Source organism: Lepidochelys olivacea (assembly GCF_965140295.1).
Source record: "Lepidochelys olivacea isolate rLepOli2 genome assembly, chromosome: 12".
Lineage (NCBI taxonomy): Eukaryota > Metazoa > Chordata > Testudines > Cheloniidae > Lepidochelys > Lepidochelys olivacea.
In genome coordinates this window covers 13,221,601-13,243,230 of record NC_140422.1, presented here as the reverse complement: position 1 = coordinate 13,243,230, position 21,630 = coordinate 13,221,601, and the positions used below count along the sequence as shown (strand labels likewise).

Below are 21,630 nucleotides of genomic sequence, written 5' to 3'. Positions count from 1 at the left end.
TTAGAGGTTTTTAAGGTCAGGCTTGACAAAGCCCTGGCTGAGATGATTTAACTGGGAATTGGTCCTGCTTCGAGCAGGGGGTTGGACTAGATGACCTTCTGGGGTCCCTTCCAACCCTGATATTCTATGATTCTATGATTAGTATCCACTGCATCACGTTTACATAACAAATCAATTTTGTCAGTTGGGAAATATGACTGAAGAGCTAGAAGACTAAAGGTAGGAGGACACAAAAATTCTCTGTTAAGAGACTACTTAGAATAGATAATGTTCTGTATAGCTCTTCAGAGAATCATCACTGCTAGGGAGAGAATAAATGGTTCAGGCAAAATAAGAACCAGCCCAAACCCACATACTCATTGATTCAAAGAACTGAAACTCTTTCAGTGTATGGAAATCTGCTTGTTCTCATCATTTACCTACTTCACTTGAATTCTGGCATGTGCTCTAGGAACTTAGAAGTGCATAGTGTACTCTGGAATTTCAGCTCCAGCACAGTTGCAAGCACACACAAAAAATGGGTATCGGGAATAGATAAGAAGCATCAGTCACTCATTCCGCACTCAGCCCCACCACATTACTAACTCAAGAACTCAATATCCCATCATTCAGTTTCCTCTGCACGTCCAACACCAAGTCAGCTCCCACATCAGGTGGGGAAGAGAAAGAGAAGTGTATTGGCTGTAGCCTCTTCCCTGTGACCTCGGGCAATGGGAGGGACTCTGAGGGTACATCTACATTGCCAAAAAAAAAAAAAACCCACCTCAGTGGCAGTGAGTTTTAGAGCTGTTTCAGGCTCATGATATAGGGCTACAGATAGCAGTGTAGATGTTACTGTTTAGGCTGGAGGCCAAGTGGGGGATGGGAAGGGCTAGAGGAAGCCAGGAGGGAGACCTCTCTCCTCCCCACAAGAAAATGAAAGATTCAGCATCTCATCATACTTCTTCAGGTGGTCCTCCCTGCTCCAGACAGACAATCACCACCTATGTTTGCCAGATGGGAAATTAATCAACAGTAATTGAGTTTGTTCTAACTGAATATCGAATGTAAATCAATACTCTTTTGTCATGTCTTAGATACACATTTCATACAGAGGACAGAGTATCTTTGTTTAAGATTCAGAATTGGTATATTTAGCATGAATTCAGACAGTTGAACTACATAAACCATGTGTGTATTATACACAGTACATGAACATTCTGTGGGACTAAAACCTGAGGGTCTACATTAGGGGACCCAATTACTTATTGAAGTCACTGCGGTTTTCAAATTGACTTCAACAGAACCAAAATTTGGCCCTTTGACACCACAGAGATGCTATAATTGCCTGCAATGGATATTTGCAGTAGGAAATTATTGACAAAAATGTTGAATATAAAATTAAGAAGTTCAGAGGCTTTCCTGGCATTTAAAGAAATACTCTGCTTGTACAAAAGATAAAAATATACTAGTGAGTAATTAGGCCTAACAGTCTCAGGTTTTGTAAACTGATTAATCTAATACTACTTTACTAGTAATACTGTTCAGATTTTTTCCAAACCAGGGACTGTATAACTCTTAGTTAGAAGATTATATTAATTCTACTAAGTTCTTTCAGTTTTAGGGAATATTATTTATTTTCAGGAATAAGTTGTATGTGCAGATGAACTGTGATAATTTATTAAAGTGATACTGTATGGTTCAATATTATAATAATAATTAAATCATTAAGTATTAAACCTCTCAGAGTAGAGAAGAAAAACTCTAGTAAAATTTTGAAATGAACAGATGTCAAAAGTTAAACCTAAGAATTCTGCTAAACTTACCATCAATATCTTGCTCAATTATGTCTCTTTCTTTCTGAAATATCTCCCTTAGACTGACATAAGCAAAGCCAATGTCTTCACACTCAAGATCTTGTTCATCTTCTGGAGGGTCACTAACCACTGTAAATCGTATGCTGAGAATAAAACAAAAATTCTCACCCTTGAAATGATCCATAACACCCAATCACTTGGGGACTAAATTCAGAGAATAAAACAAATATAAAGGCAGAGCATATCTAGAATTTCCCAATTTAGCATATAAAACAACTCTTGATCAGTGATTCTCAACCAGGGGTACACATACCCCTGGGGGTATGCAGAGGTATTCCATGGGTACATCAACTCATCTAGATATTTGCTTAGTTTTACAACAGGTTACATAAAAAGCATCAGCGAAGTCATTACAAACTAACATTTCATACAATGACTTTTTCATATTGCTCTATACATTGTACACTGAAATGGAAGTATAATATTTATATTCCAATTGATTTATTTTATAATTATATGGTAAAAATGAGAAAATAAGCAATTTTTCAGGAATAGTGTGCTGAGACACTTTTGTATTTTTATGTCTGGTTTTGTAAGCAAGTAGTTTTTAAGTGGGGTGAAACTTGGTATATGCAAGATAAAGCAGACTCCTTTGAAAGGGGTATAGATAGTAGTCTGGAAAGGTTGAAAGCCACTGCTTTTGATTAATGCTTCTCAACACTTTTCATAGCAGGACTCAATTTTTCATAGCACATCATCCAAGTACACCTCCACTGCCTTCCCAGCTGGCTGAGATATACCTCTCCTCCTCCAATTAGAAATATGGGAAGGACTGGTCATTTGTGACCCCAAGTTGAGATCCCCTGTTTTAGATTAAATACATTTTTTCATAAGGTGACACCTAATTGTTGATCACACAGTAATATATTAAGAGAGGCAGAATTGTCTACAGGACTGAACATACCTCTCAGAGCCAGAAACTTCTAAATTCTTAGCTCATATTGTTCAATCACTTCACCATTTTCAAAATTAGGAAACTGAAGTACAGAAATGATTATTCCCACATAACTCTCAGAGCTTTTTATGAGCACTCATGTATGTATAATGCTTTGAAAATGTAAAGCACTACTGTGCTTTTTACTGTGATGACCTTTATTTGCAATTTGTTTGAAATGGCAAATAAACTGTCTTTGGGTGGAGGGGGAACCTGGAATAATCAATTTCCATGTTATGTTTTTAATCTTGGCTGGCATATGTATACTTCAGGCTGAAAATGATTAATTAAATATTGTCAGAATTTTGCTGGTTAAATCTTTCTGTGCTACAGAAAGTCCTCAAGCAGAAGATCTGCTGCTTTACTTCAGGGTTATACCACGTAATAAACTCTAGGCACACAACAAAATGCAAAGGTCACTCACTCTCTTGGCATTATACTGAATCATGATAAATAGATGGTAGAGATATAGGGGCTAGGCAAACCAAATAATAAATCAGCCAGATAGCAGAAATACTAGCCATATTCAGTGAAGCAGTAAATCAACTGCAAAATATTCAGCTGTATGATATTTGGGAATTTACACATCTGTAATAGTGACTAGAAGAGAATATCCTAGCTAAGAAAAACATCACTAGTTCTTGTTCGACATTGGTGAGGCCTCATCTGGAGTACTGTGTCCAGTTTTGGGCCCTACACTACAAGAAGGATGTGGATAAATTGGAGAGAGTCCAGTGAAGGGCAACAAAAATGATTAGGGGTCTGGAACACATGACTTATGAGGAGAGGCTGAGGGAACTGGGATTGTTTAGTCTGCAGAAGAGAAGAATGAGGGGGGATTTGATAGCTGCTTTCAACTACCTGAGAGGTAGTTCCAGAGAGGATGGTTCTAGACTATTCTCAGTGGTGGAAGAGGACAGGACAAGGAGTAATGGTCTCAAGTTGCAGTGGGGGAGGTTCAGGTTGGATATTAGGAAAAACTTTTTCACTAGGAGGGTGGTGAAACACTGGAATGCGTTGCCTAGGGAGGTGGTGGAATCTCCTTCCTTAGAAGTTTTTAAGGTCAGGCTTGACAAAGCCCTGGCTGGGATGATTTAATTGGGTATGGGTCCTGCTTTTGAGCAGGGGGTTGGACTAGATGACCTCCTGAGGTCCCTTCCAACCCTGATATTCTATGATTCTATGTTCCAAAACAACAACAAAAGTTAGAATCCGAAACCTGCTGCCCCAGAATAACATCTTTGTAATATCTGTACAAGTTTTTTCATGAAGTTGAAATTGGTTTAACTTTGTAATAGAGTGTTATGTATTTGGTGTTCAAAGCTGCATAGTAATTAAATCCAGCAATCACGTATAAATACACAGCAAGTGCATCTCCATGTGGATTTCCGGTATTCATTAATTTGAGTCCTTTGATAGTTACCATCGTCAGTAAAGAGTGATTCTTGTCTTAGTCAATAATGCTATGATAATTTCATAAGGGTATGAAGACACTTATTACAATTTAAATGGAAAAAAAATCAGTTCTGATCTTCTCTTTACCTGCCCTCCTGCTGTTGCAGCTGCATGCACTGAATGCCTCATACATACCTGCCAAACTTTTTGCCTATTCTGTTTCCTTTTGCTGTGCCCTATGTCCCCCATCCCTGTGTCTTTTTGCCATGTCCATTATCAACATCCATAAAAGAAAAAAATCTTAATTTCCCGTTTTTTCTCTGCTCTCATGCTGCTGCCCTCATTCCCCTGACAAATATAGTTAATATTTTATCCCCATTACTGTGTACCCACTGTATGTTTTAAAAAAATCTAAATATAGTGTATTTGGTAAGACTTCTGAACACAATTATTATCCAATTCAAATAAGGGAATACTTGCCCATCCTTAATGTCTAAGCCCAACAGCTATACAAAATGTTTGCATATCTTCTGCAAACTTAAATTTCAGTCACTGCATCCAAGTATTACTTTCCTTCTAAAGATATAATTGTAGTGTTCTGTTGGAGCGGACTTCAATTAGTGGCCTGTGCAGAGGCCAAAGACACTGGGACTGACCAAATGACAGGAATTCAGAGCTAACTACTCTTTTGATATGTCTTGGCAATGCTGTTTAAACCATGAATCCTTGTAAACTTTACCACTTAAAATATTGTTCAAAAACCATGATCCACAATGAGAAAATCAAGTTACACAAAATCCAGGTCCATGAGAGATGATATCTTAAACAAAATATAAACAAATCCTCCTAAAAGCCTTTAACAGTATTAGCAACCACTGAAACATACTTTTATAGTGTTGTATTTTTGTATTCAGTTACTATAATTAACAATACATATTTAGTTCATTTACTTAAACACCTGTTTTTAGGGAACAACAAACATACTGAAATAAGAAAAAAAAAGGGGACAAAAAAGAATACCTCGGAAGCTACATTAAGAAGGCAGAAGATCTGGCAGATTATGATGGATACAACTCTAAAATCTTTGGCATAGCACTAAACAACAGGAGCAAATAAATAAAAAAACACAACAAAAAAGGAAATAATTCTTGGATACAAAAGAGAAGTATCAAATGAACATCAGAGAAAACTATTCAAACTCTCTAAAAGAGACTGACAAAGGCACGTTTGGAATATCGGGTACTTATTCTTAAAAGCACAGAGTGCAGCCAAGGTGACTCAGCAACTATGGTTACTCAAACACTGGGAGAAATCAGTTATGTGATTGGGATGGTGAAGATAGAAGAAGGAATTGTGAACCAGCAGAGTCCTTACCTCACTGTAGCACAGAATACACAGTGATCAAACTCAGTCTTTGTAGGGTTCTTTCTTATTGGCAGTTAAAATAGCAAAAACACAACACAGGGATAAGATTTCTTATCCTTGTGAGGCTGTTCCTAGTGTTTCCCTCTAGGTCAGGGGTTCTCAAACAGGGGGTTGTGAAGTTATTACATGGGGGTCATGAGCGGTCAGCCTCCAACCCAAACCCCGCTTTGCCTCCAGCATTTATAATGGTGTTAAATATATATTTTGAAAGTGATTTTAATTTTTAAGGGTGGGGGGGTCGCACTCAGAGACTTGCTATGTGAAAGGGGTCACCAGTACAAAAGTTGGAGAACCACTGCTCTAGGTTCTCTCTCACAGACTCTAGTTCTCTCTGCCCAGAGAGCCACTCCCTACATTCCCTTTCTGTGGTTTAGTAGGCTAATCAGCAGTGCAACCAATGAGTCAGCAGGAACCAGTAAGCATTTCCAGGCAGGGTCCACTACCTGCTAACAGGGTGGGCAAAGACTTTGCCACCTTATCAAAGGTACCATTGAGAAATATTTGATAAAAATTCCAAGGGAAGAAGAGTGGATACCGAAACAAACCTTGTATGTAAATGGACATCCAAGGGATAAAGGAATTTTAAACAGAATTTCTTTAAACAGTGAGTACTCCAGATACAGGACTACCGTTGGCAGCAAGAGGAAATTAATACATTTTATTATTAATTACTGTTCTGAGGCCCAACCCCACAGTGCTAAGCACTATACACACCTATGAGAAAAAGATGGTTCTTGCCCCAAAGAGCTTACATTCTGCATATAAGACAAGAGACAACAGGTAAAGACAACTTACAGACAAGGGTTTTTGGGGCGTGGGGGTAGTGGGAGGAGATCAAGGTAACAATGAGACAATTATTGTAAGCGTAATGAACTGTGATCAGTGGGTACCAGCTACTTAACCACTGTTGAGTGATTTGAAGATTTCATAGGAGAGGTGAATTTTAGGGCTGTTGATTAATCGGAGTTAACTCACGCAATTAACTCAAAAAAATAGTCGCGATTAATCGCACTGTTAAACAATAGAATACCAATTTAAATTTATTTTATATTTTTGTACGTTTTTCTACAATTTCAAATATATCAATTTCAAGTACAACACAGAATACAAAGTGTACGGTGCTCACTTTATAGTATTTTTGATTACAAACATTTGCACTGTAAAAATGAAACAAAAGAAATAGTATTTTTCAATTCACCTCAGACAAGTACTCTTTCTCTTTCTCATGGAAGTGCAACTTACAAATGTAGAATTAGGTACAAAAAATAACTGCATTCAAAAACAAAACAATGTAAAACTTTAGCACCTACAAGTCCACTCAGTCCTACTTCTTGTTCAGCCAATCGCTAAGACAAACAAGTTTGTTTACATTTAAGGGAGATAATGCTGCCTACTTCTTAATTACAATGTCACCAGAAAGTGAGAACAGGCATTTGCATGGCATTGTTGTAGCTGGCATTGCAAGATATTTACATGCCAGATGCACTAAAGATTCATATGCCTCTTCATGATTTAGCCATCGTTCCAGAGGACATGCTTCTATGCTGATGATGCTTGTTAAAAAAAATAATGCGTTAATTAAATTTATGACTGAACTCCTTGGGGGAGAATTGTATGTCGCCTACTCTGTTTTACCGGCATTCTGCCATATATTTCATATTATAGAAGTCTTGGATGATGACCCAGCACATGTTGTTTGTTTTATGAACAATTCCATTGCAAATTTGACAAAACGCAAAGAAGACACCAATGTGAAATTTCTAATGATAGCTATAGCACTTGACCCAAGATTTAAGAATCTGAAGTGCCTTCCAAAATCTGAGAGGGACGAGGTGTAGAGCATGCTTTCAGAAGTCTTAAAAGAGCAACACTTTGATGTGGAAACTACAGAACCAAAACCACCAAAAAAGAACATCAACCTTCTGTTGGTGGCATCTGAGTCAAATGATGAAAATGAACGTGGGTTGGTCCACACTGCTTTGGATTGTTATCGAGCAGAACCCATCATCGGTATGGATACATGTTCTCTGGAATGGTTGTTGAAGCATCCAGGGACATACGAATCTTTAGTGCATCTGGCATGTAAATATCTTGTGATGCTGGCGACAACAGTGCCATGCAAATGCCTGTTCTCACTTTCAAGTGACATTGTAAACAAGAAGCGGGCAGCATTATCTTCTGCAAATGTAAACAAACTTGTTTGTCTGAGCGATAAGCTGAACAAGAAATAGGACTGAGTGGACTTGCAGGCTCTTAAGTTTTACATTGTTTTGTTTTTGAATGTAGATTTTTTTTGGTACATAATTCTACATTTGTAAGTTCAACTTTCATGATAAAGAGATTGCACAACAGTACTTGTAATAGGTGAATTAAAATACTATTTCTTTTGGTTTTTACAGTGCAAATATTTGTAATAAAAATAAATATAAAGTGAGCACTTTACACTTTGTATTCTGTGTTGTAACTGAAATCAATATATTTGAAAATGTAGAAAACATTTAAATAAATGGTATTCTATTATTGTTTAACAGTGCGATTAATCACAATTAATTTTTTAAATTGCTTGACAGCCCTAGTGTATTTTAATAAATAACTGGTGGATTTAATAAATAAAATCAAAGCATAAGCAAGGGGAATGAGGTAATATCTTTTATTGGACTCACTTCTTTTGGTGAAAGAGGGAAGATTTGACTCTTTCACCAACAGAAGTGGGTCCAATAAAAGATACTGTCTCTCCTATCTTGTCTCTAATATCCTGGAACCAACATGGCTACAACACTGCACACAAAATCAAAATAGATGTTCACTTATTTAGCACTTTTATCCATGCTTTCAAAAAGTTTGACAAACATTAATGCAGTAGGGACTCACAACACTTGTATAAGGTAACTAAGTAGAAACAGAGGCTCAGAGAGGGTACGTGAGTTTCCCAAGGTTATATAATAGGTCTGTGGGGAAAATGCAGGGGACTTGAGTCTTCTGACTGAGTTCTGTGGTGTAATGACAAAGCCTTTTCCTGATTAAAAAAAAATGAAGAGTATTCTGAAGAGAGTTAGTGGGGCCTCATAAGAAGGAAAATTGTGTGGTACTCCACATTTGCTAACCTAAATGCGATTCCAGGAATGGCCCCCATTTCCTCAGATTACCTATTGCTCATATGTTAAATACAATAAAGCATTCTATTTAGCTTCATATTTTCTTATTGGTTGATAAGTATAAGGTGGCATACACTGAATGCCAAACATCATTGCAGTTTCTGCCAATAAAGCCATTTATTTAAGTATAGAACCAAAATGAACCTCAGGAAGGAAATTTTCTACATGAAGAAGTGAAACAGTAGGAAAAATGGAGAACAACTGAGTTAATTTGAAAACATTTTCTAACGAACAGCCAGAAAAATCCACTTTTGAATATATGAACTGCCATGTTGAACTGCATTTGTTTACCTGTAAATATAGAACGGCAAAGGAACATGAAGATACAACGTGAAATTTGTTATTTTCAGTAGCACTTTAATCATTGCTATGATTATAAGATTTGGTCACATCACAAAAGTTTGGCTCTGCAGCTTATTACCAAATATGTTATGTTAAAAATCTATGAAAATATCAATGTCAATGAGATTTAATCCCTGTGTTTATATCATAGATGTGGCTTTAGAGAGTACTTTAACTTTTAAAGCGATCCAGAAGATCAAACACCAATGGCAACAGCATTTGGCTTCCAATACCGTAGAACCTGAGTTACGAACACCAGAGTTACAAACTGACTGGTCAACCACACACTTGGAACCAGAAGTACGCAATCAGGAAGCAGCAGAGACAAAAAAAAAAAAAAAAGCAAACAGTACAGTACTGTGTTAAATATAAACTAATAAAAAAAATAAAGGGAAAGTTTTAAAAGAAAGACACATTGTTCTTTAAGAAAAGGATAATGGATGAGAGTGGAGATATGCTATTTATCAGACTAATTTCACATATAAGCATATATTTACCAGAAATGCATGTCCATCTTCTCATGAAGACCTAAGGATTTCTGAATTTCACCTCTTTTTTACTTCTTTCCATCTCTCAAAGGGCTTTCATTACCGTGATTTTCCTCCCAGAAGAGCAAAACTGGATATGTCTGCCATCTTAGCCATATATTTATGCAGGTTCTAATATGGCACCCCATCACTGTAGTATTTAAGTGTCCTTACAATGTCACTTCATCTATGTTGCATGTGATAGGGTGAGGATTCATTTGAAAAGCTGCCCAAGATGATCTCTCCCCACCAAAACCTGAATATGTACCCCCCTCATAGAACTGCGTTTATAATAAAACCAAAATGTTTGCCCTGACCATGTGCAGCCAATTTTGACTGATATTCATATCCACGTTCATTTTGTTTCCTGAACTTTAAAGAATTAGTTTAGTTCCTGTTTCAGCTAAAAAAGCCCTGATATTATTACGTAAGGTCGTGTGAATGCAAACGTGTTGAGGGAGCAGCTAAGCCAGTTTTAAAATGAGCAAGATCCAAAACCAATGGCTTTGGGGAGGATCATGCCATGTCATGGGTTTCCTCTCCTAGTGGTCCCATTGTTGGAACAGAACTGGAGACTGGACTAGTAGCAAGTCTCTTGTCCTGATGTTGAGTCAGCGCAGAATCCAAATATCTCCATAGTCCAGGGCTCCAAGCTATGATAAATGTTCCACCAACACAAAATTAATTTCAGTGAAAGTGAGCACAAAGAGAAGGGATTTTTTGTCATGGTGAGGATGCCATTGCTGTTTCTACTTCCTTCAGTTATTTCATAGTGACTATGAGCTGTTCTGCAAGATGGCTCAGATGCTGCTTGGCAAATGTGTGAAATGAATATAATTACTGTATTTGGCCTACATGAATAGCTATTTGCCTCACTGAATGTACCCTTGGTAGAAAAAAAATAAGACTTAGTTTTCTGTGCTGTAGCATTCTCTAGTATACTGTGTTCTCCTACTTGCTAATTTACATGGTAAAACTGATGTCCTCTGCTTATTTGTTGAAATGAAAATTTATTTGTATTTTGGAACTTCAACATGCTTTTGATGTGATATTTCCATGCTCTTATGGGATCTGCTTCCTGTCCGATTTAATTAAAAATTGTCTTCTGGCCAAGGGATGGAACTCAATTTTAAAGTTAAATTGAAGAAAGAGACACAACTATCTTATTACCAAACTCTGCCCTTACATGTCACTGGGTATCTGTGAATGTGTAAATAATTAAATGACCTCACACTTCAAACACAATTAGTAGGTATTCCACTATCCTGTAAATGGCATGGATCTTCACATCAATGGGTCCTCTACATTTGTGATGGCTGGCCTCCAAAAGAAAACAGTATAAGTATTGTTGAGTTTTTTGTTTGTTTTTAGTAAAAACAAATAATATGTATGCTACCATCCAAAGAAGTTTGGACCTGAACAAACATAGTAAATTACAATTAGCTCTGGTACAATTAATTTACACTCAAACTTTGTTATTTATGTAGCTAACAGCAGTCTGCTACATGAACTTATACATAGCTTTAGACTAAATCAGTGGTTCTCAAACTTTTGTACTGGTGAACCCTTTCACATAGCAAGCCTCTGAGTGCGACCCCACCTTATAAATTAAAAACACATTTTTATATATTTAACACCATTACAAATGCTGGAGAAGAAACAGGTATTGGGGTGGAGGCTGACAGCTCACGACCCCCCATGTAATAACCTTGCGACCCCCTGAGGGGTCCCGACCCCCAGTTTGAGAACCCCTGGACTAAATACAGGACACAAGGACACCCTGTGGGTTTCCTACACTCCCTAGAATACTTGGAGAGCAGCATGCAATGAATGGATTATCTTAATTCATAAATACACTTTTAAATCTGTCACAGGTATAACATTGATAATATACATTTACTTAACTTTCCCAGAACACTGTGTGCTGAACAAAATGTGACACAATGGAAATTGCTTTTACGAACAGTGAGAGAGGGTTGCATCATTTCAAGGCATATGAAAAACCACTCAGGGAAGGGACATGCATGTCACCACATCAAAGTTTAGGTGGCTGACAAGCCAGTGTGACACATGCAATTCATGTCACTGGAAGGCATGTCACATGCCATAAAATGAAAATACTATAGTAGGGCTCCAGCTCTGCTTTATATTGCAGTCAACCATAATATGCAGTTATAACATACTACTGGGAACTTAAATCAACCTTAAGTTATCCTGAGTTGGTGCTAAGTTCTAACAACTTCTCAGAGATATTTCTTCAACAAGAAATTGTTACAAGGTATGCCATGTCACAAACTGTATGCATGTATTTACAAAGACTTTGTCTGGTGTTGCACCACCAATATTTACCTGCCAGTATTCAACTCTGATTCTTGAAGTACAGATTTGAGGAATTCTCTCCTTGCAAGGTTATTCACCTTATCCACGTGAATCACTGGAAAGCAAACCAAAAACCCCAAATGAATATGATTATTTATAAACTAAAATTAGAATAATCTTGTTTTTGGCGTTCAGAGAAAAAAAAATGAGAAAAAACAAGTTTCCTTCCTCAGTGCTTCCTAAGAAATGCAACAATGAAAGCTAGAATTAAATCTAAACAGTCATGTGATCCAATGTCATGTCACTGCCACCTTTATGTGCACAATGTCAGAAAAGATAGAAGCAGCATCTAAGTGTGCCACATGGCTGTTATTCTGTTAATAGCACTGGCAGTCATGACTGTAAAAGCTAGTGGTCTTTATTGCTTTGTATATGAGGGGATTTACTGCATTTTCTTTCACCCAAGAAGCTAGTAATAATGATAATGTATGGCAGAGTGCTTGTCCTTTCTGACAGCCTCGGTAATTTAATCCTCCTCCCGCCACAACACGCAATAAGAGAGGCATCTAGACCAGTGGACTGAGGAAACCCACAGCTTGATGTTTATTTAAAAAAAAAAAAAAAAGCTGTATTGCTTTCGTTTAGAAACACACCCACCACCAGTCCAGACTTAATTCTTTTGTACCACGAAAGTGAAAGATGGTAAAATCCCACGAGATAAAACCATGATGAGAAAATTAGAAAAAGGGTTTTAGAAAATTCCATATGAAGGTTTCTGGCATGGACTTCCTTCATTGGAAAGGGGCCTCTTTCTTAGGACATGGTAACAGTCTCCAAGAATTAGAAGGATTTAAAAAGCAAGGGAGAGGAGGAATTATTATGCTTCACTGCATGGAGGTGAAACTAGGAATAAAGAAATTAAATTAAGAAAGATTTCTGCTTGAGAAACTTCCTGAAAAGATGTATTAATGCGGAACAGGCTTCCAAAGGAAATGGTGTAAACCCCATCAGATAGGGACAATTAAAACCCAACAATATCAAGCAGTGGAAATCATATTGTAGGGGACACCCGTCCATTGGCTTCCAGGAATCAGGCTGGCTGGGAATTCCTAAGTCTGTTCCATTTCTAATATATATGACAGATATTGTGTCTATTATGCTTTTTCTTTTTTCCCCATTCCATTCACATGAACAGTCCTAGTTCCCCTGCTGAGCTCATGATTTCAGGGCTGGAGGGGACTCACCAATCCATTATCTCTCATGGGGTGTGGGGGTGGGGGATTGTGTTTGGAAGATCATGTGAAGGAGATGTGACCAGAGAAATGGCTTTCCTCCTTTTCCTATTTAAGGAATCTCTTCCCTACTCTCCCTCCACCACTAAGAAATCCCCCTTTACCCTCCCACTCATCACACCATATTATACACCCACAGGAATACTCATTCCTCTCTCCATCTCACATTAAGGATTTCTCATCCCTCACTTCATGCTGACAGGAGTCTACACTTCACACATTCTCTGGGGTGCCTGATTTCTACCCCTTCCACTCCCCATTGTATGAGTAACACACATTTACTTCAATGGGAATTATTCATCCTACTGGGAAATAGAGAGAATTGGGATCCAGAAGTTCAAAGAGTTCTATGGAGGCTCAATCTAATTCTTCACAGATGAGCTTCTCAAATCTTTATAAAAAGAAAAGGAGTACTTGTGGCACCTTAGAGACTAACAAATTTATTATCTTATTAGCTTATGCTCAAATAAATTTGTTAGTCTCTAAGGTGCCACAAGTACTCTTTTTCTTTTTGCGGATACAGACTAACACGGCTGCTACTCTGAAACCTGTCAAATCTTTATGAAGAGAATAATTGCTATGAAGAGCATGCTTTACGGAGTCCTGGGCTCTCCAGTGTTCCCAGTTAATTGTATGAACATGGTCAGTGGAGCTGGGATTAGTCCAAATCCATTTCCCAATCTCCACCTCTCCAGCAGGAGCAAAGGAACAAGCATCCTTATTAATAGGAGTTACTTCCAGGTAACAGCCAACATCACTGAGATCTGGAATCTTCCTGAAATCACATCATTTTTGCATCCTCTGGTTAAATGAAAGCAAGGGATCAATAGTCTATAGGAGTCACCACAGTTTGTCAGACCCCTAAATCCTCTCAGTCCTCCATCTTCAGCATCTTTGCCTACTTATACTGGCAGATAGCAAAATCAGTTATCACTGCCATCTGGTATTCCTCTGGGTGTGTGGATGCCTTCCCACATGTGCTATTTGCTGAAAACTCCAGGGACCGCTGAAGGAACTGATGGGGAGGCAGCAGGCAGACAACCAAACAACTTCAAAGGACTCACCACATCACCAGCGGCTTCCCGACCCTGGCTGAAGTTTCCTAAATCTTCTAATTCTAAATCTGAAACTATTCTATAATAAAGAAAATATATATTCAAAGCTGAACACCTGAATTCATTTCTCACCCATGGAAATCTAGAATATACAGTATGTATCTTAAGAAACCTAGGCAAGCTTGGGTGGAGGATGACTAACCACAGTGATGAGAAACTTTGATTTTTAGATTTAGTGGTGAATAACTCTGCTTTCAAATGCTCAAACTACTCAGGATTACAACACCGCTCCAATGCATACAGCATCTCATATTTGTGTCCAATAGCTGGAGGACCACGTAACACTAACTAATGACAGTTTGTATCCAGAATGATCATTTTCAATTTGTTCCAAAGTAACCCTAAAAACTGAAAGATTTTGAAACTCCTGTACCTCATTAAAGATTACTGGTATAGTGCATTCCAAGACAGCCACCATAATATCAGTACAGAAGATTAGGTTTAAGTTCTTTAATACTTTCTGGGACCTCTCTAATAAGAGTATTTACTGTAAAGGCTGAAACGGGGTCCCATCAAAATTATGAGGAATCAGTGCCTTATCTAGTATTGATGTGTGGTAGAGGAAAGGAACCATCTCTTTGAACTATATAATCAAGGGTGCTTTCCAATATTAGGGCTAATACTGCCTTAACATTGTTACAGAATTTTACCAAGGAAACCAAATTTCTTTAGAGTCCAGCCCCTTCATTAATTTATTTTAAAACCAAAATGTATCCCACCATTAACAAGAAAATCAGAAGTTCTGTCTCCTCTTCATCTACTAACAACTCCATTTTGTCCATATAATCAACTCTTCACTCCTCAGAGACAAAGGCTTCTGATCTGTGTAAGTCTCATAAAAACTTTGGAAGATTTCATTAATCTTTTCCATTCTATTGTCAATCCCCTGGAAGGTTTATATAAAGCAAAGATAACATTCTTCAGACCTGCTATCATTTATCTTATTTCCTAACCACTTTCTTGCCTTCTAGCATTCTCATAGCAATATTTGCCATCCCTATGAAATATAAATGCTGTTTCCTTGTTATCAATGTTTGTCAACTAAACTTGATCTTTTGTATTGTCCTGAAAATATATTTTAGGTGAAATTAAGAGTCAAATCTCAATGTACCTATTTATTCCAGGTTGAACAAAATGTGGGTTTTACCTGGATCCTCAAAATGTTTCCCATATTTTTCAGACTGAATGAAATAAAAGCTAGATTCACTCTGAAATGTGTACTTTGACATGGCATTCATACAGTTAGCAGACACTAATTTTATTCTAAATGTTTCACCTGTATTGAAAAGTCTACGCGAATAAACTGCTTATTATGGCTCAGGTCACTCCCTCTTGTGAAAGAAAAACTGTAGGAACATGTCTGAGATGAAGAAGAGGTGATTAAGTTTTCCTCGCACTATCACCTTACCTGGGATGGTTTTGGGGGGCTGTAGAGTTTGGAAGCACTCATGGATTTTTAGGAAAATTTTCTTGCAGAGTCTGTCCCAAAGGACAGCTATGTAGGGGACTTATAGTGACATAATGCAACTCTAAACTGATTTACCTCCAACCAAGACTTCCATGCCAAAATCCAAGAGATTTGCTTCCCTCCCTGTCCTCTGAGTTCAGCAGAGCACCATTTATGGGGAGCTACAGAGACTTACCAATAGGGGAACTACCCTGCTTCTGCCTAGAAATGGGGAATTCATTTTGTGGATTGGATCTTCCATGCACTGATCAACTGAGATTATCTAAGATATTATTCTTTTACAAGATTTGTTTTTACTAATTGTAAAGCTAGTCTGCAGCTATCTCATAATGAAATCACAAATGTTAAGGTGGTGTTAAATAATTAAAATAACGGTTGCTTATTAAAGATTCCAATAGATCATTCTATGTCAGCTAAGACATAATGACATTTAAAAAACAAAAATGTAACACTTCTTCAGTTATAAATAAAATAATAAAAACTCAATAAGGTTTTATTTACCAGAATTAATGATTTCTTAAATTACTTGTGGGTTTACTATGATTTTTTTCATACAAAATCTAGAATACTATTAGCTTGCCTCTAAGCTCAAAGTACATTTCTTTCTCTCCATATAAATCTCATTTTTATTAAAGAAAATATTCAATTAACCCCAAATATTCTACATACTCAAATCTAATTACGTATGAATAAGAGACGGAATAAAGCTATAGTAAACACACACACACACAGAGAATTCATTACTATTAGATTATTGGCCTCCTCACTGACATTATCAAACAGCAAATTTATTAGGACTTTTCCCTTATACGCAAAGCTAGAATTAAGTAGAAATTAGAGGACCAGTTATCGAAGTAAAACACTAGCGAGAATAAGTCAACCATATTGGAAAAGTGCTGCAAATTAGAACATGGTAGCCATTAAGACAAAAAGTATTTCTAAAGAATTATTTGCTAGGATATTCTAAGTTAAAAACAGTTTTACATTACAACTGCAAATGGAAAACCAGGGTTGTTATATCCCAGGTTTCGATTAGTAAAGTTAAAAACAATTAAATGCATTATTGCCAACCCCAATCATTCAAAAATCACAAGTCAGATCCCCAAAAGTCATGATACTGATTTCAAAACTAATGAGATTTTAAAAAATAATAAATTCTGGATTCTGATATTTGGGTCTTTAGGGTTTAGCAATCATAAGCCTTAGAAACTTTTAAAAAGTTTTTAAATGAAAGCTGAGATTCTCACATAATCACATGACTCCAGACCTGGGATTTAAAGAAAAACACCCAATACTGACATTCACCAAAAAATTATTAGAAATTGCAATATTATTTATACAGATTGTCAGTACAGTATAGAACTGTCCTACTGCTAATCTTTTTACATATATCACCAAACCATGTCTTTTTCCCCCCAGTCTTTAGACAACCATTGTGATTCAGCTCCTGGCCCCACTGAAGTCAAAGGAAGTTCTGCCATTGATGTCAATGTGGCCAGGATTTCACCCAATATGTCTATTTCTTTCTTCATTTGCTACCTGATGTTAGTCTAACAGTCCAACTTTACTGAATCAGCACTTCTAAAAGTAGTGTAGGCCTCGTATATTAAGGGTCCCATTAATGTGCTTTAGGGATTATAGTACATAAGATCACTCATTCTTATACCTGTTAATAAAGGCCATTATATATTGGTTATATACTTATTATACATTTTGGTTTCCAAAAAAGAGTTATCTCCCCAGTTTGCCAAAACGATCACATCTGTTGACCTGTTCCTATGTACTTTAGTTAGAGAAGACCTCAAGCACTCAAATTTAAGTCCACATCACATTACTGAAGCTTGGACTGAGTAATAAAGACTTTTGTAGTTAAATAGAAAAAAATGCAGCAAGTACATCAAGTTTCGAGATTGAGATAATGTGAAGTCACTGAGAATTCAAGACTCACAATCAAAATATTAGCAGCAGGAATAACTTCCTGTTTGGCAAAGAGATTATGCTTAAAACAACGGTCTGTGTTCCAAAGATATAGGCACATCTAATTATACGATTTCTAATTAAACTTATGTTTGGATGTTGGAATTCCATACGATGCTATTGATTAATGACTTTCTGGGTGGTTTAGCCTCTTTTGCACTATGATGGTTAAACACTTTGTTTAAAACATGATAAAGATAATTTAGTCTCTGGTATTCTATAGGTATTTCCATTTTCAGAGACACATTCTCGCCTGATGTAAATTGTCATAGCTTCATTGATTTCAAAGCAGCTATGAGAATCTGCACCAGCAGAAATAAACCCCTATACATATCTATCTATCTATCTTGTATGGCATCTGTGCTATTTTCTAAAAGAATATTTAGAAATGGCAGATACAACTGAAATATCCAACTTTACTGTAATCAAGAGTGTTAAGGAATCAGAATTTATTAAACATTTTCTATAGGACTGAGTTTAATAGAAGTCATGAGAGTGTTCACAAATATATCATACTTACCATTGCTAAAATTGTAGTGGACCCACTGTCCACTTTTTGGTTTAGGAAGGGACACTGGTGTCTCTTCTGCAAGGAAACTGTAGAATCTGCATTCTACAAACAGTCGCTGTATTGTGTCATCCATTGCAACTCGGGAATCAGTGAGACTTAGGGATATAATCTCAATCCGAATTTTTTCTATTGGCTGTATTAAAAAACAAACAAACAAACCATAAACACACCATATTTCTTGTAATGTCAACTTGAACAAACAAACATGTAAGTCACTGGGATGTTTTGTACAGTAGAACATGATTTATTATGACAGAGATACACTGAGGTTCTAATGCCCCCGTGTTTTCAGTTAACTGTTTTTGCAATAGACTCCTCATTTTTATTTGAGAATGAAAATACTTCCATAGCAGTCGTACAGTAGCAAAGGTGTTGTATATACATTTATCATCATTTAGTAACCCACTTGAAAAAGTCTCAACAATATTATGAATCAAACTTTTCCAATTGGATGACTATCACTATATGCCTACTGAAGATTGCATTGCTATTAAACTAGATCTGATCTAAAACATATGATGTCACATGAAGTAGTACAGTACCTATGGGTCACTCAATTTCACATATTAAACTCACCTAGTCTAGTTAAATTAATATTTAAATGAATATTTTGATAGTATATTTAAAAACTCTAAATTGGCCTTCAACATAATTTCTTTTTCCTTATATTTTTGTCTTAATTTTGACATTTTATATTTGAAACTGTTGCTTTGTATCCCTTTGCAATTTTTGTAATCTTGGCAGGTTTTTGAGTAGGTTTGTTTTGTTTGTTAACTTTATAATGTACTGTACCCTACTACGGAGAGTTTAGGTGTCAAACATAACAAAGGGGCAAACAAACATTTCCTTGAATAACTCTGTGATTTCAAAGAAAGAAAAACCACTGTGATTTCAGAATTAGACTACACAGATGAACATTCAAAGGATGAGATTCTGTTCTTCAAAGAGCAAACAGAACTCCTCACAGTTCACAACTGTCAAGTTTTTCTAAACTTTTTTTTTTTTTAAGTTGTTATCTGCATTAATGACTATTTCTCCTATATGGTGTTTAAAGACTTCTGGTTCTAAATTCAAATCATCTGAAGTAACAATGATAAAATTCAAAAATAAGACTGTTTAGAAGATCAGTTTTCTAGACTTCAGTGTAAGAACAGCAAATTCACCCACATTATGGTGGTTGCTGATGCATATCAAAGCATATTATATAATTAATCACATTGAAAAGCATGGGTATCCTATTGTAAAAATATCCTTCATAAAGAAAAATTTTCATTGCTGTCAAGCCCTTTCAATATTTGATGAAGTAATTTTACCCCCTCCTTCAAAAGACATTTTCTTTTATTATGTATCCTAAGACACTTTAACTAAAAACCCAAATCTGAATATTTCAATAACGTTGTTTTATTATTCAGTAGATTCATGGAAATTTTACAAGGATGACAGAGAAAATTCCACACCATTCTGTCTCCACTAATACAGGTACATGGCTTCAGCTGGCAATATTCCTAGGATTAGCATAGTATGATGAAATATTTAAAGGAATTTTTTTCTAAAGCCTAATAAATCAAATGACTGCCAAATGTCATTAAAGTGATGGTCTTTGACTTGAATATGCTTTTCATATTCAAATTTGAAAAGAAAGAGATGAAAGCCAAGAAAGGTTACTCGGTTTCAACTAATAACCTCAAGCACTCTACATTCACATGCATAAAAAAGTGAAATTGGCTCTATTGTCTAATTTTACTACAGAAACAACTCTTTTCTTTTTCCATTGTACAGATATATTAGCAGATGCATTTAAAGTGATATTCTAAGGGGTTCTCCCCCCCCCAACATATTTAGCAGTTATGTCAAACTAGTTTGTACACATACAATAGTTTATAAGTGAAAACCAAATATACTGTATTATCAAGTCTTTTCACATAACTTAAAATTTTGTTTGACATACTTAGCATTTGTAATAGTATGCTACAGGAAAAAAACATTTATATTAGTTTCCATTTTCAAACAGAGGAGAGGGGAAAATCCACCTATTGATGGCATACTGCTTTCTAATTTTTAAGGCGACAAATAATAGTAAGTTGCACTTACAAAATTAGAAGAAAAATAAATGAATTGTTCTAGACTTTAAAAAAGAATATTTAGAGTCATGGTTTTATTATTATGAAGCATGCAACACAGTGTATATTAAAGAGAACATACGCTGATTTTTTTAAAAGATAATTTACATTTGCAAATCAAACTATGCAACTGCTAAAGACTAACAGCTAGTATTGAAGTCATATTTCACTACTAGTATAAAAACCACAAAGTTCGTATAAATAAAAATAAATGGCATAACTAATATCAGCTATGAATGAAGTTTTAAACTACAATCTTTGGTACTAGGCTGCAGAAAAATATATATTCATATTTTTCTGTTTCCCTAAGTGTTAGATTTTTCTTTATTCTCCACAGCCCACTTATTAGGTTTAATTACAGTGAAAAATAACTAGTTTATCATGACCAATTACACCGGACCCTCGCTAGAACGTGCGAGTATATAGTACGAATTCACATATAACGCAGTCACGGCCCTGGATCCCAAATTTAATTACTTTAATTGGAATTCATTTTAACGCGGTCCCCGCGTTAATGTGCATGGATCCCAAATCCCGCGTTCTAGCGAGGGTCTAGTATATAATAATTTTGCTTTGATGGAAACTAGACATTTTGTTGTTGATGTAGTAATAAAACAAATTTAAGAAATGTTTCAATGGATTATATGAGTTGCTGCAGTAATGATAGAACAATCTATGCTACTGATAGACTTATTAAACCAATGAAACATAATTTAATATTTCAGGATTTTGGCTTGCAATAGTGTATGGTATTAGTGTTAGGGTAGTTCAGTTACATGTTGCTTCTAGTTGTATATAGGAGCATTTTTATTATATTTAGATACCTAAGAATGAAACAATATTGCCATCAGTCTGTGATCTGTCAAGTTTAATGCCTCTCTGGAGAGACCTTTGTAATTTAAGCTGTGTGCTATGCATTGCTGGAAATCCTCCTCAGACTTCATTTCAATATACATATGGTGTTTGGATACTATTATAAAAATTTATATTATAGTGCCATTGAATACTACTGGGAGACGGGGGCTTCAGTTCTCCTATACTTCAAGGGAAAAACAAACAAACCCAAACACAGGCCAGATCCTCAGCCCTTGTAAATAAGCATAGCTTCACTGACTTCAGCTAGAAATACACCAA

The 21,630-nt window shown here is 36.2% G+C and overlaps 1 protein-coding gene across 5 annotated transcripts in view; it reads right to left on the bottom strand.

Moving 5' to 3' along the window:
- Positions 1-21,630, bottom strand: part of RPGRIP1L (RPGRIP1 like) — a 140,918-nt gene that overhangs the window by 10,021 nt on the left and 109,267 nt on the right. For 4 of the 5 annotated variants that reach the window (XM_084645018.1, XM_084645021.1, XM_084645020.1 and 1 more), the window contains 3 exons: positions 18,326-18,509; positions 11,984-12,068; positions 1,806-1,939 (listed from right to left, as the gene is read on the bottom strand). In XM_084645018.1, the coding sequence (XP_084501144.1) occupies positions 1,806-1,939; positions 11,984-12,068; positions 18,326-18,509 (403 nt within the window). The remainder of the gene's footprint in view (positions 1-1,805; positions 1,940-11,983; positions 12,069-18,325; positions 18,510-21,630) is intronic. The other variant, XM_084645022.1, reaches the window with a different exon arrangement.